This window comes from Plecotus auritus, assembly GCF_963455305.1.
Source record: "Plecotus auritus genome assembly, chromosome: 1".
NCBI classification, from domain to species: domain Eukaryota; kingdom Metazoa; phylum Chordata; class Mammalia; order Chiroptera; family Vespertilionidae; genus Plecotus; species Plecotus auritus.
The window spans coordinates 27,298,441-27,320,890 of record NC_137770.1 but is presented as its reverse complement, the minus strand read 5'-3'; the positions used below and the strand labels follow the sequence as shown (position 1 = coordinate 27,320,890).

General features: G+C 38.6%; 1 protein-coding gene across 10 annotated transcripts in view; it reads right to left on the bottom strand.

Moving 5' to 3' along the window:
* Window positions 1–22,450, bottom strand: part of NUMB (NUMB endocytic adaptor protein) — a 158,261-nt gene that overhangs the window by 28,531 nt on the left and 107,280 nt on the right. For 6 of the 10 annotated variants that reach the window (XM_080661122.1, XM_080661126.1, XM_080661128.1 and 3 more), the window contains one exon: window positions 10,178–10,252. In XM_080661122.1, the coding sequence (XP_080517248.1) occupies window positions 10,178–10,252 (75 nt within the window). Of the gene's footprint in view, window positions 1–4,224; window positions 4,258–10,177; window positions 10,253–22,450 lie in introns of all 10 variants that reach the window. The other 4 variants (XM_080661124.1, XM_080661119.1, XM_080661125.1 and 1 more) reach the window with 1 other exon arrangement.

Sequence of the window (22,450 nt, the reverse complement as noted above, 5' to 3'; positions counted from 1 at the left end):
AGATGAGAGTATCCTGATTTAAGTGGGTCATAAGTACCATGAAATGTCTTATTCTTGAGAATTAGGTGAAATCAATATAACCATGCATTATGTTTAAACCATGAATTCTCTAAAACATAACCATTTCTATGATGGCATTTAATAATCATGAAAGCATAAAAACTTGAAAACCATATTTGGCAGTACATTAACAGGATTTGCTACAAAAGATATAATAATATTTTGGGTGATTTTTATACAGTTTGACATGGTTACCCACTTCCTCCTTAATCAAAGTGACATAACAGCCTTGGGAGGAGTTCACAAACTCTCCAGGATTAGAAGCAGGTAATAAAATGAGAGAAGCTGGTTGAGTGCAAGGACAATAAGAAGTTGCAGGTATTGTGGCAAATAGACAACCAAACGGCATAGTTGCTAGCTACTCAGCTCAAGCCACTGTTGTCACATAGAAAGCATGCCATTTTGCCAGACCTTCTAATTCTTTTTTTTTAAATATTTTTTTTATTGATTTCAGAGGATGGGAGAGGGAGAGAGAGATAGAAACATCAATGATGACAGAGAATCACTGATTGGCTGCCCCCTGCATGCCCCCTACTGGGGATCGAGCCCGCAACCTAGGCATGTGCCCTTGACCAGAATTGAACCCAGGACCCTTCAGTCCACAGACCGACACTCTATCCATTGAGCCAACCCAGCCAGGGCCAGACCTAATTCTTAAAACAGATATCCTGCTTTGTACTTGCAAGCTTTCAATGTTTGAAATACTGGCAACCAATTCAAATTTATAAACTATGCACAGGCCATACAACGCATATTTATGGAAAGCATTCAGACCCTTGACCTATCTCGTGTCCTCTGCATTAAGCACTTCTTCATTAATTATAATTAAGGTATACTTGAGGAGAGCAAAGGCCAATACCTTTGAATGCGAGAACATCAATATGGGGTAGGTGAAAGAACTCTGCACCAGGTTTCAGAAAACCTTGGTTTCAAGGCAGGCACTGCTATTTACTACTAACTGGGTGACCTCTTTTGAATTAATTCATTCATTTGTAAAATGCAATTTCGTGAACTATACTGTCTAATTCACTGAGCTGTTGTGAGTAGCACATTGAAAAGTAGGTCAAAGCATATCATAAACTATAAAGCTCTATATGAATACAAGTAAATGCCTGTAAGATAATAGAAAACATATATTGGTCTCAGCCACTAGGTTCCTGGCATAGAGCTCCTGAAACCCTTGTAAATTCTTAAGTAATTAAAGCATTATGAACATCTCTTGTTTTAATATTTGGTCTTTGACCCGTTCCTGACATAAGGATCCTAAAACCCTTATAAATTCTTAAGTAGTAAGAGCACTAGGAAAATCTTTTGTTCTAATGAGACAACTCTGGGTGGCCTCCTGGATGAGGGCTGGTCACTAGTAAGAACAAGCCATGATTAGAAGTTTGGAATTTTCAGCCCACTCCCTATTCTTCAGAAAGGGAAGAGGAGCTGAAAAAGGAATAACTGATCATGCATACGTGAGAAAGTTTCCATAAATCCCAACATTACGAGGTTCAGAGAGCTTCCAGGTTGGCAAACACATACACACTAGGAGGATGACACACCCCAACTCCACAAGGACAGAAGCTCTTTAGCTTGGGACCCTCCCAGACCTCACCCTATGTATTTCTTCATCTGGCTGTTCATCTTTATCCTTTTTCAAATCCTTTGATAAACTGTTAAACGTGTTTTCCTGAGTTCTGTGAGCTGCTCTGGCAAATTAATCAAACCTGAGGAAGAGATCATGGGACCCTCCAATCTGTAGCCAAACTGCACAGAAGTTGTGAGTAACCTGGGGACCTACTACTTAAAATTGGCATCTGAAATAGAGTGGGAGCACCGATGTGGGACTAAGCCAGGGGTGGGCAAACTTTTTGACTCGAGGGCCACAATGGGTTCTTAAACTGGACCAGAGGGCCGGAACAAAAGCATGGATGGAGTGTTTGTGTGAACTAATATAAATTCAAAGTAAAGGAGCGGAGGGGAGAGCAAGAGAACCAGATAGAACAGCCGGATCCGGCCCGCGGGCCGTAGTTTGCCCAAGGCTGGACTAAGCCCTTAACATCTGTGATCTGACATTATCTCTAGACAATGTCAGAATTGAGTTAAATTGTAGGACACCCAGCTGGTGTTGCAGAGAATTGCTTAGTGGGGGGGGGGGGGGGTGATTTCCACATATTTAGTGACCAGAATTGAAGTGTTTTGTGTGAATAGTAAGCAGGACACAGAAGAAAAACTCCCAGGAGGCAGACTGAACTAAGTTTTTCTAATACAATGGTTTTAAAGAGACATAGATGGGAGGTCTAAGCATTTTATATCACCATGTTCAGTCAGTTCCTCATAAAAATAGGAATATAGATTACTTAGCTCATGGGGCTCCTTAAATATACGAAAATTATGAAATCCTTTTAAAATGTTAAGTGCCCTATAATTACTTGGTAATAGAGTACTGGCCTCGTATGGCCAAAAACACAAATGAAGCTGCCTGTAATACTTCCTAAAGAGTTGAGTATATTCCTGACTTCTCTAAAATAATGAGCAATTTAAAGTAGCTACTTTGGAAAAAATTATTTCAGGTTCTCAGTTTTTCCCCCTTCCCTTTTACGATGTGTGTAAGTTTGCAATGGGTTAATAATAAAGTCCCGTAACAGGCCGGGGTGTTGTTCCCTATGGCTAAAGTTTCTGGAGGCACTGCGCCCATCAGCAGGTCATGCAGGAACAGGGAAGTGACTGGGTAGTCAGGTCCAGGTAGCAACTTGGTGAAAAGAGGAAGCAGTTCTCCTGGCCATGACTTACAAATTCAGAATCAGGGCTGATAATTCTTATATCTACCTACTGTTATGCAAATGTTTGATGGAAACATTTCTTGGTAACTGTTGTTCTTGTTATCCTGGGACCATTAAATCATACATGATGTGAAGGCTAAGAAAGAGTGAAAATTCATGAGGAACTGTACTGGATAAAAACCCCCTATTATATGTCCTATGAATTCTTCATTTTCAGCTTTTATCAAACCACAATTAACCTAGCAAACTCAATAAACCTAGTCTCTTTCACCAGCCTATTTCTTGTAAAACAGTGTGAAAGTGAGTTGAATGATGGCAACCTGAAAGATTTAAAAGGCTCCAGAGTAGTTTTGCATTTAAAAGTACATTCTGGTAAGATTATGAGAGATGCTTCCCCCTGCCTGTTTTCCAAACTCTTTGAATGACTTTGTAATTTTAAAAATTGTGTATTAGAATAAAATCAGCCTGTCATAAAATAATTCTCCCTGCAATAACATAAGAAAAAACTCTGATAGTCACATTTATTCGTGGATGCCATTATGGGATTACTTAGCATCTTTTAAGGAAATCTTATGGGAGTCAAACTCACTAGTATGATTGAAATATCTCCAAATAAATAAAATGTTAGTTTGAACCACTAAAAAAGACTCTTTAGTGCTTTAACTAATAAAAAAGTAAATTAACTAGAGATAAAGCCAAAGTTAATTACTTACTATCTTTGAAGGAAAAAGAGAATAAAAGTTTCCCAGAAGCTCTTTATTTATTAGCATCTCTTAAGGCTAAATCTTTTAAAGTTCACTTGTAAAATAATAGGAAAACAGAGTGACTGTATAGCATAGTGATTAAGAGTGTGGGCTCCAGAGTCAGATTATCTGGGTTCAAATCTTAGTTTTTACCACTTATTACATCTGTGAATTTAGGTGGATTACTTAGGCTCTGTAGAACTTCACCTGAAATTTAACTTAGATTGAAAAAAATAGCACTGAGTGTAAAATTTGCGATACATTTAATTTTCACTTGAATTTAATATTTCTCCCCACTTCTCTGTCAATATAGAACACTAAATAAAACCCACTTCTAAAAAATTCAACTAATATGAATAGTTTTGCGATATCAAATTAAATTTAACATCTAGTCTTAATGAAGAGACAATCCTTTTTTAACCTACTTTGTTTATTGGACTTTCCTAGGAATAATCAGATTTAGTATCAACAGACACAGGTAATATCATAGATAGCAACTTTCCAATTCATTAATTTCCATATATAATCAAATCAATTGCTGTATTATAAAGATACCAAAGCTGTATTTTTTTTTTTTTTTTAAATATGTCAGTGCTATACTAGGGGTGTAACTCCTTATAAAGCAAGCACAAATGTGGCATCAAACTTACTTTTCCAAAGAAGCCTTTGAAGAACTTCCTTTCCTGGAGGAACAGGGGGACAAGTCGAGCGCTATTATTGTATGGGCTTAATGTCCCAGGGTTTCACACCAATAAGCACATACGGAAGTTGGGTAAAGGGCAAAGTAGGAGAAGGGGAGGGAGTGAGTTTTAAAGAGTTATCCATACCAGAAGTGACATGAAAATGCAGGGAAACATACTACAGGGCCTAAGAATCCATGGGAAGAATGAAAAGAAATCAGAACCTGTATCCATGCAGAGCAATTAATTATAGTCTCTATTTACTTTTAGAACAGAGATTATCCAAATTTGGTAGCAGAGAAAAATATTAGGACATACTGTTTTCGTGAGATTTGCATTTTAAATTTCATAACAGTGAATAGTAAATAGATTAGTTCCATACACATTTTTCAATTGAAAAGTGGAAGTCATCAATTAAAAAACCCATTCACATTCAAATGACCACATAATCATATAGAAACACATACAATTAAATTATGAGTGTGCAGCAAGGGTCATTGTCAGACTTTTTCTTACTGAGTTCAAGATGTCACTTGGAGAATCCTTACTTATGCAATAGGATTAATCTGTATGTGTGCTGATCAATTCCACAGCAATCATGGGGAAATAATAAATATGTTCTATTGCAAACACAGAATAAATCTTCTATAAAGAACACAGGCTAATGATTTCTCACTGGAGCAGAGAAAACAAGCAGATGAGAACAAAACCACATCTGTGGACCACAACTGAAATTTAAGGATTAGGGTTTTGTTTTCTTTTTAAATGTTACTATTTTAGAAAAAGAACTTGCATTGACAGTTATAAGTATATAATCCTGAAACTATATACATGAGACAAACATAGCTGTTTATGGTCTCAGCTCCAATTTTTAAGCATATACAAACTTTAAAACTGACCATCATTTAAAATCTGAATTTATGCAAAGAAGATGGATTCGAATTCACCCAAGCTAGCTTAAGTTTCTTTACATTTTCTAGATTTTGTTGAATTATACTTTAAGCCTTTACTTTTTATAATCAGTTTTTAATGAGGGGCAAATATCTAGAAAAAGACAACTTTCTAAAATTTGACTCTCAGACAATTTATAAAGTCATTCAAACACAGTTTGCTTGCTCCCTAAGTTTTGAAAATGATAAGCAGTATCAAATATTTCTATAAAATGTTTTGAACGTAAGCTGGAAAAATAATGAAATAATTGGGGTAGTTATCACAACAAGACTGACATTTTTATCTCTGCTGCCAAGTTTGATGACCTTAGTTTTGTTAGACTGTGAGCAACCATCAACTTTTAAGGATGCAGCCAAAGTTAACAGATTCACCATTCTTAAGGATAGTGAGGTAAGGGAAAGAGATCCATTAATATTTAATTTAGCTTCCAGAAAAGCACTTGTTAAACATGGAGTTTGACTTCTTTTTATAAAAGATCTCAGGTGTTAATGAAAAAAAGTTGACGTGCAAAATGCATAAAGATAGTTATTAGAGAATGTATTTTTTTAAACAATTAAGTTATGATTCTTTTACCTGCTAAAACAAAAAAATATATTAGGAAAAAAATATATCAAATAGTGAATAAAAAAATCAACATATTAGAAACTGATAGTATAATGAAACTAGTTTAAAACCAAGACAGAGGGAGACACATTTACAGAGACAATGGGAAGAAAAGACCTTTTAAAGGAAGGGAACTTTGGATCAGTGTCAAGCAAGATAATCAAAGGCCTGATAGATTTTTTACAGAATAGATTGATAAATTACATTACTCCTCATCTAGCACTATGACATAAAGACACTGAAAATGAACAATAGATTATCCATAGACAGATCCCATACAATCTAAGTCCCTAAGTGGTTAATTTGTGAAATTATGTCACAAAGTAAATGAGTTAAAAATAGCTATTAACTAACTTTATGTACACAAAGTAAAAAACAAAACATGTTTAGGCTCTAAGAAGCATATGTTTAAAATACTATTTTATTTTAGTATCTCTTCATTTGAGAATGTTAAGTTTGCAGATAACTTCTAATTGAAGTTAAAATAATCCTAAATGTTAAAGAGCTACTTCAAGAAAAAAGAAAACTATCCTGCTTCCTCAATTTCCCATAAATTTAAAAAGCACTGGAATGTTAGATTTTTATTTTAAAGATCATTTAGGTGATAAATTTAAGATGACTGTTTTGCTATTTAACTGGTACATCTAAGCTATATAATTCTTCAAATTTTAAAGTACTGACATTCAAACTAGTTCCATAGATATGCTATTTTTCTTTAATCTTTAGGTTGTACACTTTTATATTTGCTTGCATTTATTTGAAATATAAATATGTATATTAAGTGGAAGCTTTATGATCTATAAAAGTAAACAGAAACACCTCAAGAGACATAGCTTTTGGCATAATATAAGCATTTGGTATATTTGATTATAGATGTTTGTTAGGATCAATGTTAGGGAGAGAGGCAACTAGAATTTCTGCATAGCAAAAATATGAAAAGAAGACAGTCATAAATTTTTGTGATTAATATGATCTAAGAAGAACAACAAACTGAAGACTTTCAACTTTCTGCAACAGTGTTAGAAAGAGGATTTATACAAGGGGGAAGTCTGAGTATAATAAATAGGAAATTGACATCAGTTACCTAAAACTTTAATCTTATTTTTTTAAATTACATGTTTCCCTATGTAAAATTATAAACAGCATTTGTTACAAAGTCTCCTGGATAGGGTTGGTCTGAAAATTTTCAAAGAATTTCTGAATGAAAAGTTCAGAAATGGCCCAGCCAGTGTGGCTCAGTGGTTGAGCATTGACCTATGAACCAGGAGGTCATGGTTCGATTCCAGGTTAGGGCACATGCCTGGGTTGTAGGCTTGATCCCCAATAGGGGGTGTGTAGGAGGCAGCCAATCAATGATTCTCTTATCACTGATGTTTCTATCTCCCCCTCTCCCTTCCTCTCTCTAAAAATCAATTAAAAAACCTTAAATCTTAAAAATAAATACCACAGGGAAATAAGGATCTTTTAGAGTTATGTAAAAGGATTTAAAAACATGAAATGTAATTATGATTATGGTGATTATTATAAGATTCAATTTGACCACATACTGAGGACTGAATTGTTTTCTGTATATTCATTCCAGAAATATTTTTTGAGTGGCTACTGTGTGCCAGACACTGTTTTAAGTATAGGTCTAATTTTTTTGTGACAAATTTGTTTCCTATTTCTGGTGAAAATAAAAACTCACTAAATTTTATAATCTAAATAGTCCTGCACTCAAATAATCATGCTTATAGTTTATCATCTTCTTGGTTAAGAAAATAAAAAGGTAAAATAAAACAAAAACATTCACTCAACCCAAAAATTAGTTTTAAAACTCGATGGTAAATAGTGGCTATCTCTGGGATTGCAAGAGATTTTATGTACTGTTTCATTGATTTGTATTTTAAATAATAAAATTTACTACCTATATAATAAACAGATGTTTCTATTTCAAAATAGGGTTTTTTTCCTTTTTTTCCATCACCATCTATCTATCCCTCCATACCCTCCCTCCATCTCCACTCAACTCACTACCCCTATCCCCTGAAATCACCACCTGTTGTCTGCGTCCATGAGTTCTCTCTTTTTTTTTTTTTTTCATTTTTACTCAATCCCTCCACCCTCCCAGCCCACCTCTACCCCCAAGGCAGCCTACTCTCCATCTATGAATTTGCCTTTATTTTGCTTGTTAGTTCAGTTTGCTCCTTAGATTCCACTTATGAGTGAAATCATATGGTACTTGTCTTTCTCTGACTGGCTTTTTAAAAAAACCTAGACATTTAAGAGGGTTAACTACTCACTAAACAACTGAATACCATTTCTTAATACCTTCTGGTCAAATTTAAACCATCCTTAGACTTTCCTCATTTAGAGAGTGAACCTGAAGCTATACTCTGAGTTAAAAGACTTTCTAAAGGTTCATTCCACAGTGACCTTCTAACTGTAAGCTATAGAAGTTATAAGGCAGAGAGGGTAGGAGGGAGCCAATAGGGGTCGGGGGGAGGGAGACATATGTTAATACTTTCAACAATAAAGAATTATTTTAAAAACAAAGTTATAAGACTTTAATAACTATTTATAGTTTGTTTCAGGTCTGTTCACTGATTTGTCTATTGCTTTCAGTCGGTAGTTTATGATGTTTAAAATGTTCTTTAGCTGTAGCTGGTTTGGCTCAGTGGATAGAGCATTGGCCTTTGGACTGAAGGGCCCTGGGTTCGATTCTGATCAAGGACACGTAACTGGGTTGCAGGCTCCTCCCTGGCCGGGGCCCTGCTCAGGGCATGTGCAGAAGGCAACCAATTGATGTGTTTCTCTCACAACGATATTTCTCTGTCTTTCCGTCTCTCTTCCATTCTCTCTAAAATCAATGGCAAAATAACCTCGGGTGAGGATTAAAACAAATAATTAAAAATAATTCCTTAAATGACTGTAAGACAAGTCATTACATTACTTGTTAAACTGTTCTTAGCTAAACTTATCTTATTTTTCTAGTGAACTTAAAATTATTTTGTTAAAGAGATTGAATTTATATTTCTTGAAAAATTACATTTTCTGAAGCTGTATTTAACTGGGAAATATATATTCAGGTGGACATAGCAAAGCCTATAAATTATAGTTTCATGTACCATAACACATGGATATAAGTCTCTTTAATATTATGGTAATAGGAGAGCACAGAAAGACTAGGAAGGGCTTTAATCATTTAAGAATTTAAATGACCAAAATCTAAGTCTAAGGTAAAGGGTATGTAAACATACCCTTTGCCTCCTGCATGCGCATGTGGTAATCTAAGGTAAAGGTATGTGTACAGTATATATTGTATCTACATTGATTTTTTTATTTTAGTTCTTTGCGTAGTATAATCAGTTATTTTTCTCTTCCTTTCCCTTCTACAACAGATTCAGGTATTTCTTCCAAGATATAATTCATTTCTCTGAGTGGTTGCTCCCTTGATTTTATATCTTTTGTATTGAGGAATTATAGAAAAGAGGTCCTACAGAATGTATCAAGAAGCAGAAAAGTTTTGATTATTAAGTAAACTGAGAAAAAAACACTCATTAGTAGCCAAACTCAAGGCAGCACACTATACCAGCAAATCCAAAGCAACAAGTATTTAATGCTATATGGGGCAAAGGCATGCAGAAGTAATGCTTAAAGCTTTCAGAGCAAGGGGTGGGGGTGGAGAAGGCCAAACACTGGAGAGAAGGAGGTTGTGAAGAGGGCTGTCAGAGTTTATGAAACATTCTTCAAATCTATCCAAAATATGAAACACTTTAATCTGAACCTTTATGAACTCTGAACCCATTTTCTCCTTTTATTAAATATACAGGCATGTGCCTAGGACGTGTTCTATGGCATAACAGGAGAGGAAACATTATTTATCAAATATGCTGAAGTTTGTGCAAGAGGCAGGGTGATATATTATGTTTGAGGGTGTACAAAAGGAAATTGGGAGTAGCAGTCCAATTAATAAGTCCTCCCAACACAGATATCCCCATCTTCTATTTTTTCCTAAAAAGCCATTTCTTATAGTAAATTTAAAATCAATAATTTATAACCCAGTTATCTCAGTTAGGTTAAGACACTAACTGTAACAATTTTATCCTGGCTTTAGAATATTATTTATCTGTTAGATTTCATACTACTTGTTTAATATGGTTCTGAACCAAAAGAACCTTTTGAATAATGTCTGGCCTAAATTGAAGAAGTTGATCTTTGTAATTTATACCTTTGGATGGACAACATGAGATACTCTTTATTAGGGAACTCACATCTTTTTGCCTTAAGATTAAAAACTGGATCGTGGGTCACTAAAATTTATGAGCAAAATCTTTTAAGAGAATATTTACAGCATATAGACCAATACTGGCAACCATCAAATACATACAGCTTTCAATCTTTTTACAGCATCTTCACAGATGTGCATTCCTCTTGATTCATCAACTTCTACATGGCCAAGGTACTGTAAATAGAAGAAAAAAGTTAGGGCTTTTGCTATGTTTATTGAGTAGTTCCCCACCCCCTCAATTCCAAATGTATCAAAAGAAAGTGGAAACTGTCATTCTCGGAAGCATTTTTCTCTGCAGCATTTGCAATCTTCTGGCATGCTGTCGGTTTGCTTCAAATAAACTTATAAAAACTTCTCTACATGTTTGGATATTCTCTACATTGACATAGTAAATATGCATTATATATAGTTCTAAGATGAAAGAGTATACTCTCTTTAAGGCAAATCTGAATCATACAAAATCCAAGAAGATATGCAATCAAGTCCTGCATAGCGACCTTTCAGTCAAAGACAAACCACATATATAACAGTGCTCCAATAAGATTAAAATGGAGCTGAAAAATTCCTATTGCCAAGCGACATCTAGCTGTCTTAACATCCTAATGCAACACATTACACAAATATCACTGTGTTATAACTGCCTACAGTATTCAGGGCAGGAATAGACTGTATGGGTTTGCAGCCTAGCAGCTGTAGGGGAACACATTTTTGTCACCCCAGAATATCTCTCTGGCATAAGGATTATTTTAGGCTGGCAATTTTAAGAAACAGCATACAATGGAGAAGCTCTGAAATCCAAGTAGAAGTTAATCTTTGTAGGAGACCTTTACCTTTGTAAGGGAACTCTCCATTTTGAAGGGTGTCTCCCTGCTATCCCAGGAAGAGAAGAATAAACTTATCTCTAGAAACTCTTATTAATTCTGAAGACAAAGATTTAAATCTGCTAACAACCTTACCCATTTATAGTGTTTTTTCCCGCCCTTAACTGACACCCCCACCTGCAACATCTTCATTTATCTTCAGCCATTTTGGCTCAATAAGAGATAGCATGAGCTTTAAGACAGATTCCGCATTTAGTCATCTTTGTTCATCTCTTTTTTACTATTAAATTAGAAAAAAATTAATTTAATATTACAGGCTGTTAAAAATGTGAAGTGTTTGTGAGGCACGATAGTAAAAAGCTAGGACAATTCCTTGGCAAGTAGAATAGAGAAAGCAAGACGATGGCTGAACAAACTGGCTGAGCAATTTACAGCAGATACAGAAGGTCACCAGGGTGGAAGGCCCCAGGTGCCTAGCCACAGGCAAAACTGGTGCTGGATATTTCCCCCAGGGTGGCCTTTTCTTCCATAACTGGTCATTCGGTTCAAAACCTCCTGACCTTTCCTCCCTAGAGATAATATCTAGGCCTCAGTTGTATTTCAGCTCCAGGCCAAGAAAAGCAGCAAAACCAGGTAGGTGACACCAGGACCAGTAATGACTCCCTGCCCTGGCACTGACCAATCAGTGGAGACCACAACCCTAAAAGGGCACACCTGGAAAGTGATGAATATTCTATTGAGATCTCCCCTAAAAGCACCCTAAACTCCCAGCCTTTAAAACCCTCAAGACACTCTCCTTAGACCACGTCTTTCCCTTTCTCCTCTTCTTCCCCCATAGGCATTCATCTCCTGGAGCTGTCCTGGGCTAATCCTCTGACCCTGTTTCCAAGGTCCCTTTTTGCTGACTCTCCAGTGAGCTGACAGCAGCCCCACCTGGGCTAACTTCTTTCCCATGAGAGCCAAAGCAACCCCGCCTAGTCTTCTATCCTAAACCCTTCCTTGTTTCACTGTCCTCAGCTTTAATAAATGTACTTTCAAAATCACCTGGATTTGTGTTGTGAAATCTTTCCTGTACAAAGTTGAGAACCCACACACTACCAGTCTGCCCGAGGCAACCCGCTCTGGGCTCAGGCCCTGTCCAGTAAGATTTGGTGGTTCTGTCAACTAGTTCCAGATGGTTAGATTGAACTCACACCCAGAAATAATAGAGTACTTTGTCACTGAAGACTACTGCTTCATCAGTCAGATGCTACAGTGACAGGCACATTACACTCAAATTCTGGAAAGCTGTATTTTTTTGTTTATAAGTTAGTGATGAATGAACTTTTAAATTAACTCTGGTTGAATTCAGCTTTAGAAAGTATTTCTTCATGTTCAGTTGACATGTTGCTTTTTTCAAAGCCCAATAATATATTCTTAATTTCTTGGTCCAGGGAAAAAAGAAAATCAAGTACTGGGAAAGAATATAATCTCAGCAACTGAGCAGTCTGCATCACTGTTCTGACATTTTAAGAAATTTTGACATCTCATTCTTGGCACATATACTGTCTATTTTTTTTTTAATTTTTAATTTTTTAATTAATCCTCACCTGAGGATATTTTTCCCATTGATTTTTAGAGAGTGGAAGGGAGGGGAGAAGAAAGAGAAACATCGCTATGATAAGAGACACATCAATCGGTTGCTTCTCAAATGTGTCCCGCCAGGGATCAAACCTACAATCTAGGTATGTGTCCTTGACCAGGAATTGAACCCATCGCAGCTGTGCAGGCCGATGCTCCAACCAACTGAACGACACTGGCCAGGGCTAATTTGTTATTATTATTTTTAATATATATTTTTAATTGATACCAGAGAGGAAGGGAGAGGGAGAGGTAGAAACATCAATGAGCCCTAACCCATTTGGCTCAGTGGATAGAGCATCAAACTGCAGACTGAAGGGTCTCTGGTTCGATTCTGGTCAGGGGCACATGCCCAGGTTGCAGCTCGATTCCCAGTGGGGGGCTTGCAGGAGGCAGTCAATCAATGATTCTCTCCCATCATTGGTGTTTCTCTCTCTCTCTCTCTCTCTCCCTTCCTCTATGAAACCAATAAAAATATATATATATATATAAAAAAAACATCGATGAGAGAGAATCATTGATCGGCTGCCTCCTGCACAACCCCTACTGGGGATTGAGCCCACAAGCCCGGGCATGTGCCCATCAGCTTCCAAATCCCTTCTTAATTTCTGGTAACTGGAGAGATCTATATTATTGAATGCCTGCTGTGCTTTAAGAGAAAAACCTAGTTTGAAAATGTATTCAGTATTTCTAGATATATATATTGGTAGTATTTCTATGTTAGATTATTCTACATTCTGCCAGAATCAGAAGAGCCATAATATTTTCTAACTAAGTGTTTTTTCTATCTACTGATTTTAGTATATCTTATAAGTAGCCCCAAACCCTGCAATTTCCTATCCTTTGAAACATTTTTTGATTGATTCTCTTGGGTTTTTCATATAGACATCATCTGCAGAAACAAATGCAACAAAAAAATGTATTGGAAAAAAAAAAGTATTGATTTCCCACATTTACAGTTTTTATTTATTTTCTTATGGAAAGATGATTGCCAATTCTAAATGTGTTGAATAAAGCAACCTCTTCTTCCTCCTAAATTCAATGTAAATGTTTCATTATTCTGCATGACTCTAGGAGAGTTTTTCAATCCCTTAAAGAATCCTATCCTATATAATAAAAGGGTAATATGCAAATTGACCCTAACAACAGATGCTCAACGCAGGAACTGTCCCCTGGTGGTCAGTGCACTTCCACAGGGGGAGCACTGCTCAGCCAGAAGCCAGGTCATGGCTGGCCAGCACAGCGGCGGCGGGATCCATGGCAGCACTAAGGATGTCCCTGTGGGGAGCAGGCCTAAGCCATTAGTCGGACATCCCCCAAGGGCTCCTGAGCTGCCAGAGGGATGTCTCACTGCCAGCTTAGGCCCGATTCCCTGGGGAGTGGGCCTAAGCCAGCAAGTGGACATCCCCCAAGGTCCTGGACTGCAAGAAGGTACAGGCTGGGAAACCCCCTCCCCCAGTGCACAAATTTTGATGCACCGGGCCTCTAGTATAGCTCTAGTACAGCCGTGGGCAAACTACGGCCCGCGGGCTGGATCCGGCCCATTCGGCTGTTCTATCCAGCCCGCGGAGCCGAAAGAGCGGAGGGTTCTCTCGCTCTCCCCTCCGCTCCTTTACTTTGAATTTATATTAGTTCACACAAACACTCCATCCATGCTTTTGTTCCGGCCCTCTGGTCCAGTTTAAGAACCCATTGTGGCCCTCGAGTCAAAAAGTTTGCCCACCCCTGCTCTAGTATATTATGCTATTCCTATTTTGCTAAGATGATTTATTGGGACTGGATAATAAATATCGTAACTTCTTTTTATTGATATGTAATTCACATTACATAAAATTAAGCATTTTAAAGTGAATAATTCAGTGTCACTTAGTACATTCACAGTGTTGTGCAATCACCACCTTTATCTAATTCCAAAATGTTTTTTTCACATCAAAAGGAAAACCTGACCGCCGAAACCGGTTTGGCTCAGTGGATAGAGCGTCAGCCTGTGGACTGAAAGGTCCCAGGTTCGATTCCAGTCAAGGGCACGTAACTTGGTTGCGGGCACATCCCCAGTGGGAGGTGTGCAGGAGGCAGCTGATCGATGTTTCTCTCTCATCGATGTTTCTAACTCTCTATCCCTCTTCCTTCCTCTCTGTAAAAAATCAATAAAATATATTAAAAAAAAAAAAAAAAAAAAAAAGGAAAACCTGACCTATTAAGCATTTGCTTACCACTGCCCCTAGCAACCAATAACCTGCATTCTGTCTTTATGGATTTACCTATTCTGAATATTTCATGTAAATGAAATCACAAAATGTGACTTTTTGTATTCTGGCATATTTCACTTAGTATACTGTTTTTGAGGTTCACCACATTCTAGTATGTGTAAGTACTTGACTGCTTTTTTTTTTTTTTTTAAATATATTTTATTGATATTTTACAGGGAGGAAGGGAGAGGGATAGAGAGCTAGAAACATCGATGAGAGAGAAACATCGATCAGCTGCCTCCTGCACACCCCCTACTGGGGATGTGCCCACAACCAAGGTACATGCCCTTGACCGGAATCGAACCCGGGACCCTTCAGTCCGCAGGCCAACGCTCTATCCACTGAGCCAAACCGGTTTCGGCTTGACTGCTTTTTATAGCTGAGTAATATTCCTTTGTAGTTTGATTATCCATTCTTCCATTGAGGGACATTTGGGCTGTTTCCATTTTTTGGCTATTGTGAATAGTGGTGCTATAAACATAGTGTACCTGTATTTATTTGAGTGCCTGTTTTTGATTCTTTGGGGTATATACCTTTCAGTGGAATTACTTAGTCATATGTTAATTCTATGTTTAGCTTTCTAAGAAACCACCAAAATGCTTTCCACAGAAGCGGAATGATTTTACATTCCTACCAGCAACATATAAGGGTTCTAGTTTCTTCACATCCTTGTCAATACATTATTTTCTGTTTTTATTTTTTATGTATAGCCATCCAACTGGGTGTGATGTGTTACTTTGCTGTGGTATTGATATGCCATTTCCTTAATAACTAACGATGTTATGTTGTTGGCCATTTGTATATCTTCTCCAGAGAAATTTCTATTCAAGTCCTTTGCCCATTTTAAAATCAGGTTCTTTAAAAAAATGTATTTTATTGATTTTTTACAGAGAGGAAGAGAGAGGGATAGAGAGTTAGAAACATTGATGAGAGACATCGATCAGCTGCCTCCTGCACGCCCCCTACTGGGGATGTGCCCGCAACCCAGGTACATGCCCTTGACCGGAATCGAACCCGGGACCCTTCAGTGCGCAAGCCGACGCTCTATCCACTGAGCCAAACCGGTTAGGGCTAAAATCAGGTTCTTTTATATATTCTGGATACTAGACTCTTATCTGATTTCTAAATATTTTCTCCCATTCTGTAGTTGTCTGTTCACTCCTATGAAAACATACTTTGATGCACAACAGTTTTTAATTTTAACGAAGTCCAGTGTATTTTTTTCTTTTGATGCTCATGCTTTTGGTGTCATATCAAAAAATATATTGCCAGATTCAAGGTCATAAAAATTTACCCCTATGTTTTCTTCTAAGAGATTTATGGCAATTTTTACGTCGTTGATCCATTTTGAGTTAATTTTTGTATATGGTGTGAGGCAGGGGGTCTAAATTCTTATTTTTCCCATGAGAAAATCCACTTTTCTCTTCCAGTTTGTTGAAGAGACTATTCTTTCCCATTGAATGGTCTTGGAACTCTTTTAAAAAAACAACTGGCCATAGATGTATACGTTTATTTCTGTACTTTTAATTCTATTTCATTGTTACATCATCCTTATGCCAGAATTACAATGTTTTGATTACTATAGCTTTGTACTAAGCTTTGCGAAGAAGAAGTGTGAGTTTTTTAACGCTGCTTGCATTGCAATTTTCTTCTTAGACCCATCAATGATGAACTATATCAAATTTCTTAATACTGAATCATTTGTGGATTTTTGAGTTAAACCCTACTATGGCTTAACTGTTTTTAGATCCCACTTGTTCTATTTTCTGCCTATTTTTTCATCTATATTCATAAATGGAGTTGGTCTATGGTTTTCTGTTTGTTTTTATGCTATCTTTGTTAGGTGGTTGTATCAGAATGTTGTTAATACCATAAAAAATATCTGAAAACTGCGCTAGCAGGTTTGGCTCAGTGAGTAGAGCATTGGCCTGGGGACTGAAGGGTCCCAGGTTCCATTCCGGCCAGGGGCACATGCCCGGGTTGTGGGATCAATCCCCAGGGTGGGTCGTGCAGGAGGCAGCCAATTAATGATTCTCTCCTCATTGATGTTTCTATCTCCCTCTCCCTTCCTCTCTGAAATCAATTAAAAAAAAAAAAAAAAAAAAGAACAAAACTATTCTCTTTAAAAAAATCTGAAAACCATCCTTTTTTTTTTTTCTTCTATGTGCTCTGGTATGAATAGCATAAGAGTTATTCTTTAAGATTCTGAAAGAAGTGACCTGTGAAAGAAACCATCTGTACTCAGTCTTTTGGGGGAGACAGTTTCGGAGTTTTAAAAACTTTCTCTACTTCATGGTTGGGACTTACTCATTTTTTCTTCTTCTACTTTAGCTAATTCTAGCAATGTATATTTTCCTAGGACATTCTTACTTAATTTAAAATTTATCAGCATAAACTATACAGTATTCACATAATTTGTGTTTCCCCACTTTCTTATCTGTAGTATTGCATATCAATGTTTTCTTTATCTTTACTAACGCTTATTTCTAGTACTACCTCTAAGTCATTTAATCTGTTTCTATTTTACATTATTAAAAAATGAGAAAGTACAGTTTTATGATATCAGAGTTACTTTTAGGTTCTGAGAAATGAATACAGGTTTCCAAGGGATTTTATTCTAGCATCCTAATCAATTCAACTGGTCATATGTATATTTATGCCAACAAAAAAGGGGGGGGCAGAATTGTCAGGAAGAGAACAAAAATATCTACTACATGGACTGACTCTTAGCTGCATAATCTATTTTAGAAATGTGGAGATGAATATTAGCACTTTGTCTCATTAGACTAGTAGAGGCCCGGTGCACGAAATTTGTGCACTTGGGGGGGGGTAGGGGAAGGGTGTCCCTCAGCCCAGCCCGCACCCTCTCGCAGTCCGGGACCTCTCGGGGGATGTCCACCTGCCAGCTTAGGCCTGATCTCCAATAAAAACAGTAACAACAGTAGTTATTGTGTGTTAGGCAGTGTTGTTTTTTCCAAATGTACTATATTTATTCATCTACTTCTCAGAACACCTACACTAGGTAGGTACTGGTCCTCATTTTACAGATTATGAAGCTGAGGCTCGGAAAGGTAGGTGATTTGCTTAAGGTCACACAGTTAATAACTGGCAAAGCTCAAATTCAAACTGAGATAGTTTGGCTTACAAGCACATGCTTTCAGAAAGTTCTAGATGTCTCTGTAAATTTTATTACAGAGCCACTGAAGGACAATAAGCAGGTAAGTGACATTACCATATTTGCAATTTAGAAAGATCACTACTACAGTACTAATATAATAGTTTGGAATGGAAACAAGATCAGAAGCAAGAGAAATATTCAAGAGTTCTTGTAATGTTCTGAGAGAGAAAAAAAGGTCAGGAACTGATTAAAGCAGTGGCAGTATTAAAAAAAAAAAAAAACCACACCAAAACAGAGAGGATATATACTTAAGAAGACTAGATTAATATATAGTGACTCTGGCTGACATTGTTAGTTGCCTACATGACAGCCATACCTTCGACTGGCTACTCTAATTATTTATTATAAACTAGAGGCCCAATGCATGAAATTTGGGCAAGAGTAGGCCTTCCTTACCCCGGCACCTGGGATCCGGGCTTCCCTTGCAGCCCCGGCTTCGTCTGGAAGGTCGTCTGGTCTAATTAGCATATTATGCTTTTATTATTATAAACTAGAGGCCCAGTGCATGAATTGGGGTCCAGCCAGCCCAGCCCCAATAGGTGGATCAGGGCCAGGCCTGTCAGGAGGAGGAGATGGTGGGAGGTTGGCCTGCCAGCCGGCCTGCCCCAATCAGTGCAGGGCTGGCTGTGGGGAGGGGCTGTGGGTGGTGGGCCAGCCGGCACTGGCCCCGATTGGTGTGTGTGTGGGGGGCCGATCGAGGGCAGAGCTGGCAAGGGGGAGGGGCCACGGGCCGATTGGGGTGGGGGGACTAATCGGGGCTGTGGGCAGTCAGCTCCCGGCGCTGCCCCCGAATGGGGTGGTGGGGCCGATTGGGGGCCAGCAGCCTGGGGTAGGGGCCATGGGTGGTTGGCCAGCTGGCCCTGCCCCTGATTGGAGTGGGGAGGCCAATTGGGGCGGTGCTGGCTAGGGGGAGAGGCCACAGGCTGATTGAGGCGGTGGGGGCCTATCGGGGGCGGGGCCTGCTGGGGGGAGGGGCTGCAGAAAGTTGGCCGGCTGGCTTCACCCCTTATTGGGGTAGGGGGGTGATTAGGGACAGGGCTGGGTAGGGGGAGGGGCTGCAGGCTGATCAGGGTGGTAGGGGCTCATTGGGGGCGGGCTGGCCAGGGGGAGGGGCTGCAGGAGGTTGGCCAGCTGGCCCCATCCCCTATTGAGGTGGGAGGGCGAGCAGGGGTGGGACAAGCCGCGGGGAGGGGCTGCAGGCTGATTGGGGGCGGGGCTGCCTGGGGGAAGGTCTGTAGGGGGGTTGGCTGGCTGGCCCCACCTCCTGATGGGGCCAGTTCCCTGGCTGCAGTGGGAGTCATAGCGACCGGACGTTCTGATCCTTACGATGTTCTGGTCACTGGCTTTTTATATTTATAGACTAGAGCAGGGGTGGGCAAACTTTTTGACTCGAGGGCCACAATGGGTTCTTAAACTGGACCGGAGGGCCGGAACAAAAGCATGGATGGAGTGTTTGTGTGAACTAATATAAATTCAAAGTAAAGGAGCGGAGGGGAGAGCAAGAGAACCGGATAGAACAGCCAGATCCGGCCCGCGGGCCGTAGTTTGCCCATGGCTGGTTTAGGGGCAATCAGGAAGGCAGGCAGGCGAGCAGTTGGGAGCCAGCAGTCCTGGATTGTGAGAGGGATGTCCGACTGCCCGTGTAGGCCCGATCCGAGTGGAATCGGGCCTACACGGCCAGTCGGACATCCCTCGAGGGGTCCCAGATTTGAGAAGGTGCAGGCTGGGCTGAGGGACACACATCCCCGTGCACGAATTTCGTGCACCAGGCTTCTAGTTTAATAATAAATACACTGAAGTCATCTTTCTCTATAAGCACAGGCAGAGAATACTCTTTCAGTGTCTTCTATGTCAATGATCATCACCTCTATTAGTTTGGGACAAGAAACTAGGTGTCATCCTTAATACCACCCTTTTTCACTCCCTGGATCCAGTCATCTCCATCCAATTCTGGTTGCCTTTATCTCTTAATTATCTCTCAACTTCAATTCTTTTCATTTCCACAGTCACCACTCCAGTCCCACCTACCATTATGTCTCTCCTCTAGATTACTGTAATCTTTCACTAGACCCCTTGCATCCACTCTGGACTACTTTCAACCACACTGTAGACAGAGTCCCAGCAAATAGGGAAGATAAAAAGGTTCTGGAAGATGGGTGGTAGTGATGATTGCACAACAATGTAAATGTTCTTTTTTTTTTTTTTTTTTTCAATCCTCACCCAAGGATATTTTTCCATTGATTTTTAGAGAGAGTGGGGGAGAGAGAGAGAGAGAGAGAACTATCCATGTGAGGGAAGCACATCCATTGGTTGCCTCCTGCAGGAGCCCCAACCAGGGCCCGGGCCAGGGAGAAGCCTGCAACCAAGGTATGTGCCCTTGACTGGAATCAAACCCAGCTTCGGTCCGCAGGCCAATGCTCTATCTGCTGAGTCAAACCGGCTACAGTGGTCGGCAAACTCATTAGCCAACAGAGCCAAATATCAACAGTACAACGATTGAAATTTATTTTGAGAGCCAAATTTTTTAAACTTAAACTTCTTCTAACGCCACTTCTTCAAAATAGACTCACCCAGGCCGTGGTATTTTGTGAAAGAGCCACACTCAAGGGGTCAAAGAGCCACATGTGGCTTGTGAGCCGCAGTTTGCCAACCACGGGGCTAGGACATGAATGTTCTTAATAGCACTGTACTGTATAACCCAAAATGTTTTAAATGGTAAACTTTATGTTATGTATCTTTTACCACAATAAAATTCATCTCATACAACTTCCTACACCATACAGCCTTCTGTAGCTCCTTGATATCCTTTCTTTCCACTATCAGGGCCACTATACACATTTTCCATAATTCTGAAATTTTTTTTGCAGTTCATAAAGTGTTAGGGTTTATTATTTAGAATAAGTGCCCAATAAATGCTCGCTACTCATAGGGAACTGTGAGGTTTGGGGAAAGGATCAGAGAGCCAGGCTTTAAAGGGCTTACCCTCTACCATTTCAACTGTTAAATTCTTAAATGTAAAATAAACTTGCTGTCAAATGAAAAGTGCATTTAAAAGTTTTAACTGATATTTATAAATTGTCCTCCTAAGGTTGTAATTTATACTCTGAGTAAACAAGAGTATGTAAGAATGCTCATTTCTTCATCTTAATATTCAACTTTTATAACCAAAATGTGCCAACTTCTTGGAGGGGCGGGGGGAGTAGAGTGTTAGTTTTTATGTTTATGTTAGAGAGGTGTTTTTTTTCTTTTCATATTTTACTAACCATTAAAATATTTATTATTCCTATAAAAAAAGTTTCAGCAAATGAGTTAAGTAAAAAAAGCTAGATGATTAGGAAAAAACTGTTATTGACACTGTGAAAAAATTTGTTTATTTTCAAAACTATGTATTTATTGCCCTGTCCAATGTTACTCAGTGATTAGAGCAACGCCCCACGCACTGAAGGTTCTCGGGTTTGATTCCCAGTCAAGGACATGTGCCTGGGTTTGATCCCCAGCCCAGTAGGGGCGAGTACAGGAGGCAACCAATCGATGTGTCTCTTTCACATCTTCCTCTCTCTCTCTTTCCCTCTCTCTCTCTCCCCCTTCCTCCCTCCCTTCCACTCTCTCTAAAAATCAATGGAAAAAAATATCTTTGGGTGAGGATTAAACACACACACACACACACACACACACACACACACACACACACACACACACCAAAAAACCTCTCAAAAATGCACACACAAAAAACCCTCAAAACCATGTATTTATTTAACCTATAGTTTCTACAAATCACTTTTCCTGTCATACAGATTTTTTTTTTGGTACTTAGGGAGTAAAAAGAAGGAGAAAAATCATAGCAAGAATACTCATATAAAAGTATATTTAAAAATAGAGAAAAATTTACATTTTATATTAAACTAAATTTTTCCTCAAGGCATTAACATTTTGGACTAGTTCCTTCTATTTTTTGCCCCCACACTAATATATCTCGCAGTGTAATTATAAATCGCCTCTTTTCACTAACAGTACAGTATGTACATTTCTTCCATGTCCTTAATATGACCTTTCTTCTCCAGAGTATCAAGGAGTGGTAAGAAAAGCACCTGTACGGCACCCCCTTCTCTGGATCTTCACTATGTTCTTAACCTTTGAGCTTCCATTTCATGTTCTGACAAATGAAGGCATTAGTTTAAGCAACCTCTATATAATTAAGAATTATAAGATTAAAGAGAAAATCGCTTTTGATTATCTCTTCTAACTAAAATTTTTCTAAAACTGAGCTTGTCTTAAGAAGGCAGACTCTTCCTACTTCTGCCCTGCCACTTACTGAGTATATACTACTGAAATTAATTTGTCTATTAATTTGAGATTTTTAGATATTTTAGGATTAGTATTCTCATCAGAAGTGATCTTATTTGTGGTTATTCCAGATTTATACCAGATTATATACCTTCTTACATATTTAAACTTTGGATTAGTATATGAATAAAAAACTATTTTCCCAAATTAAGAATTTTGG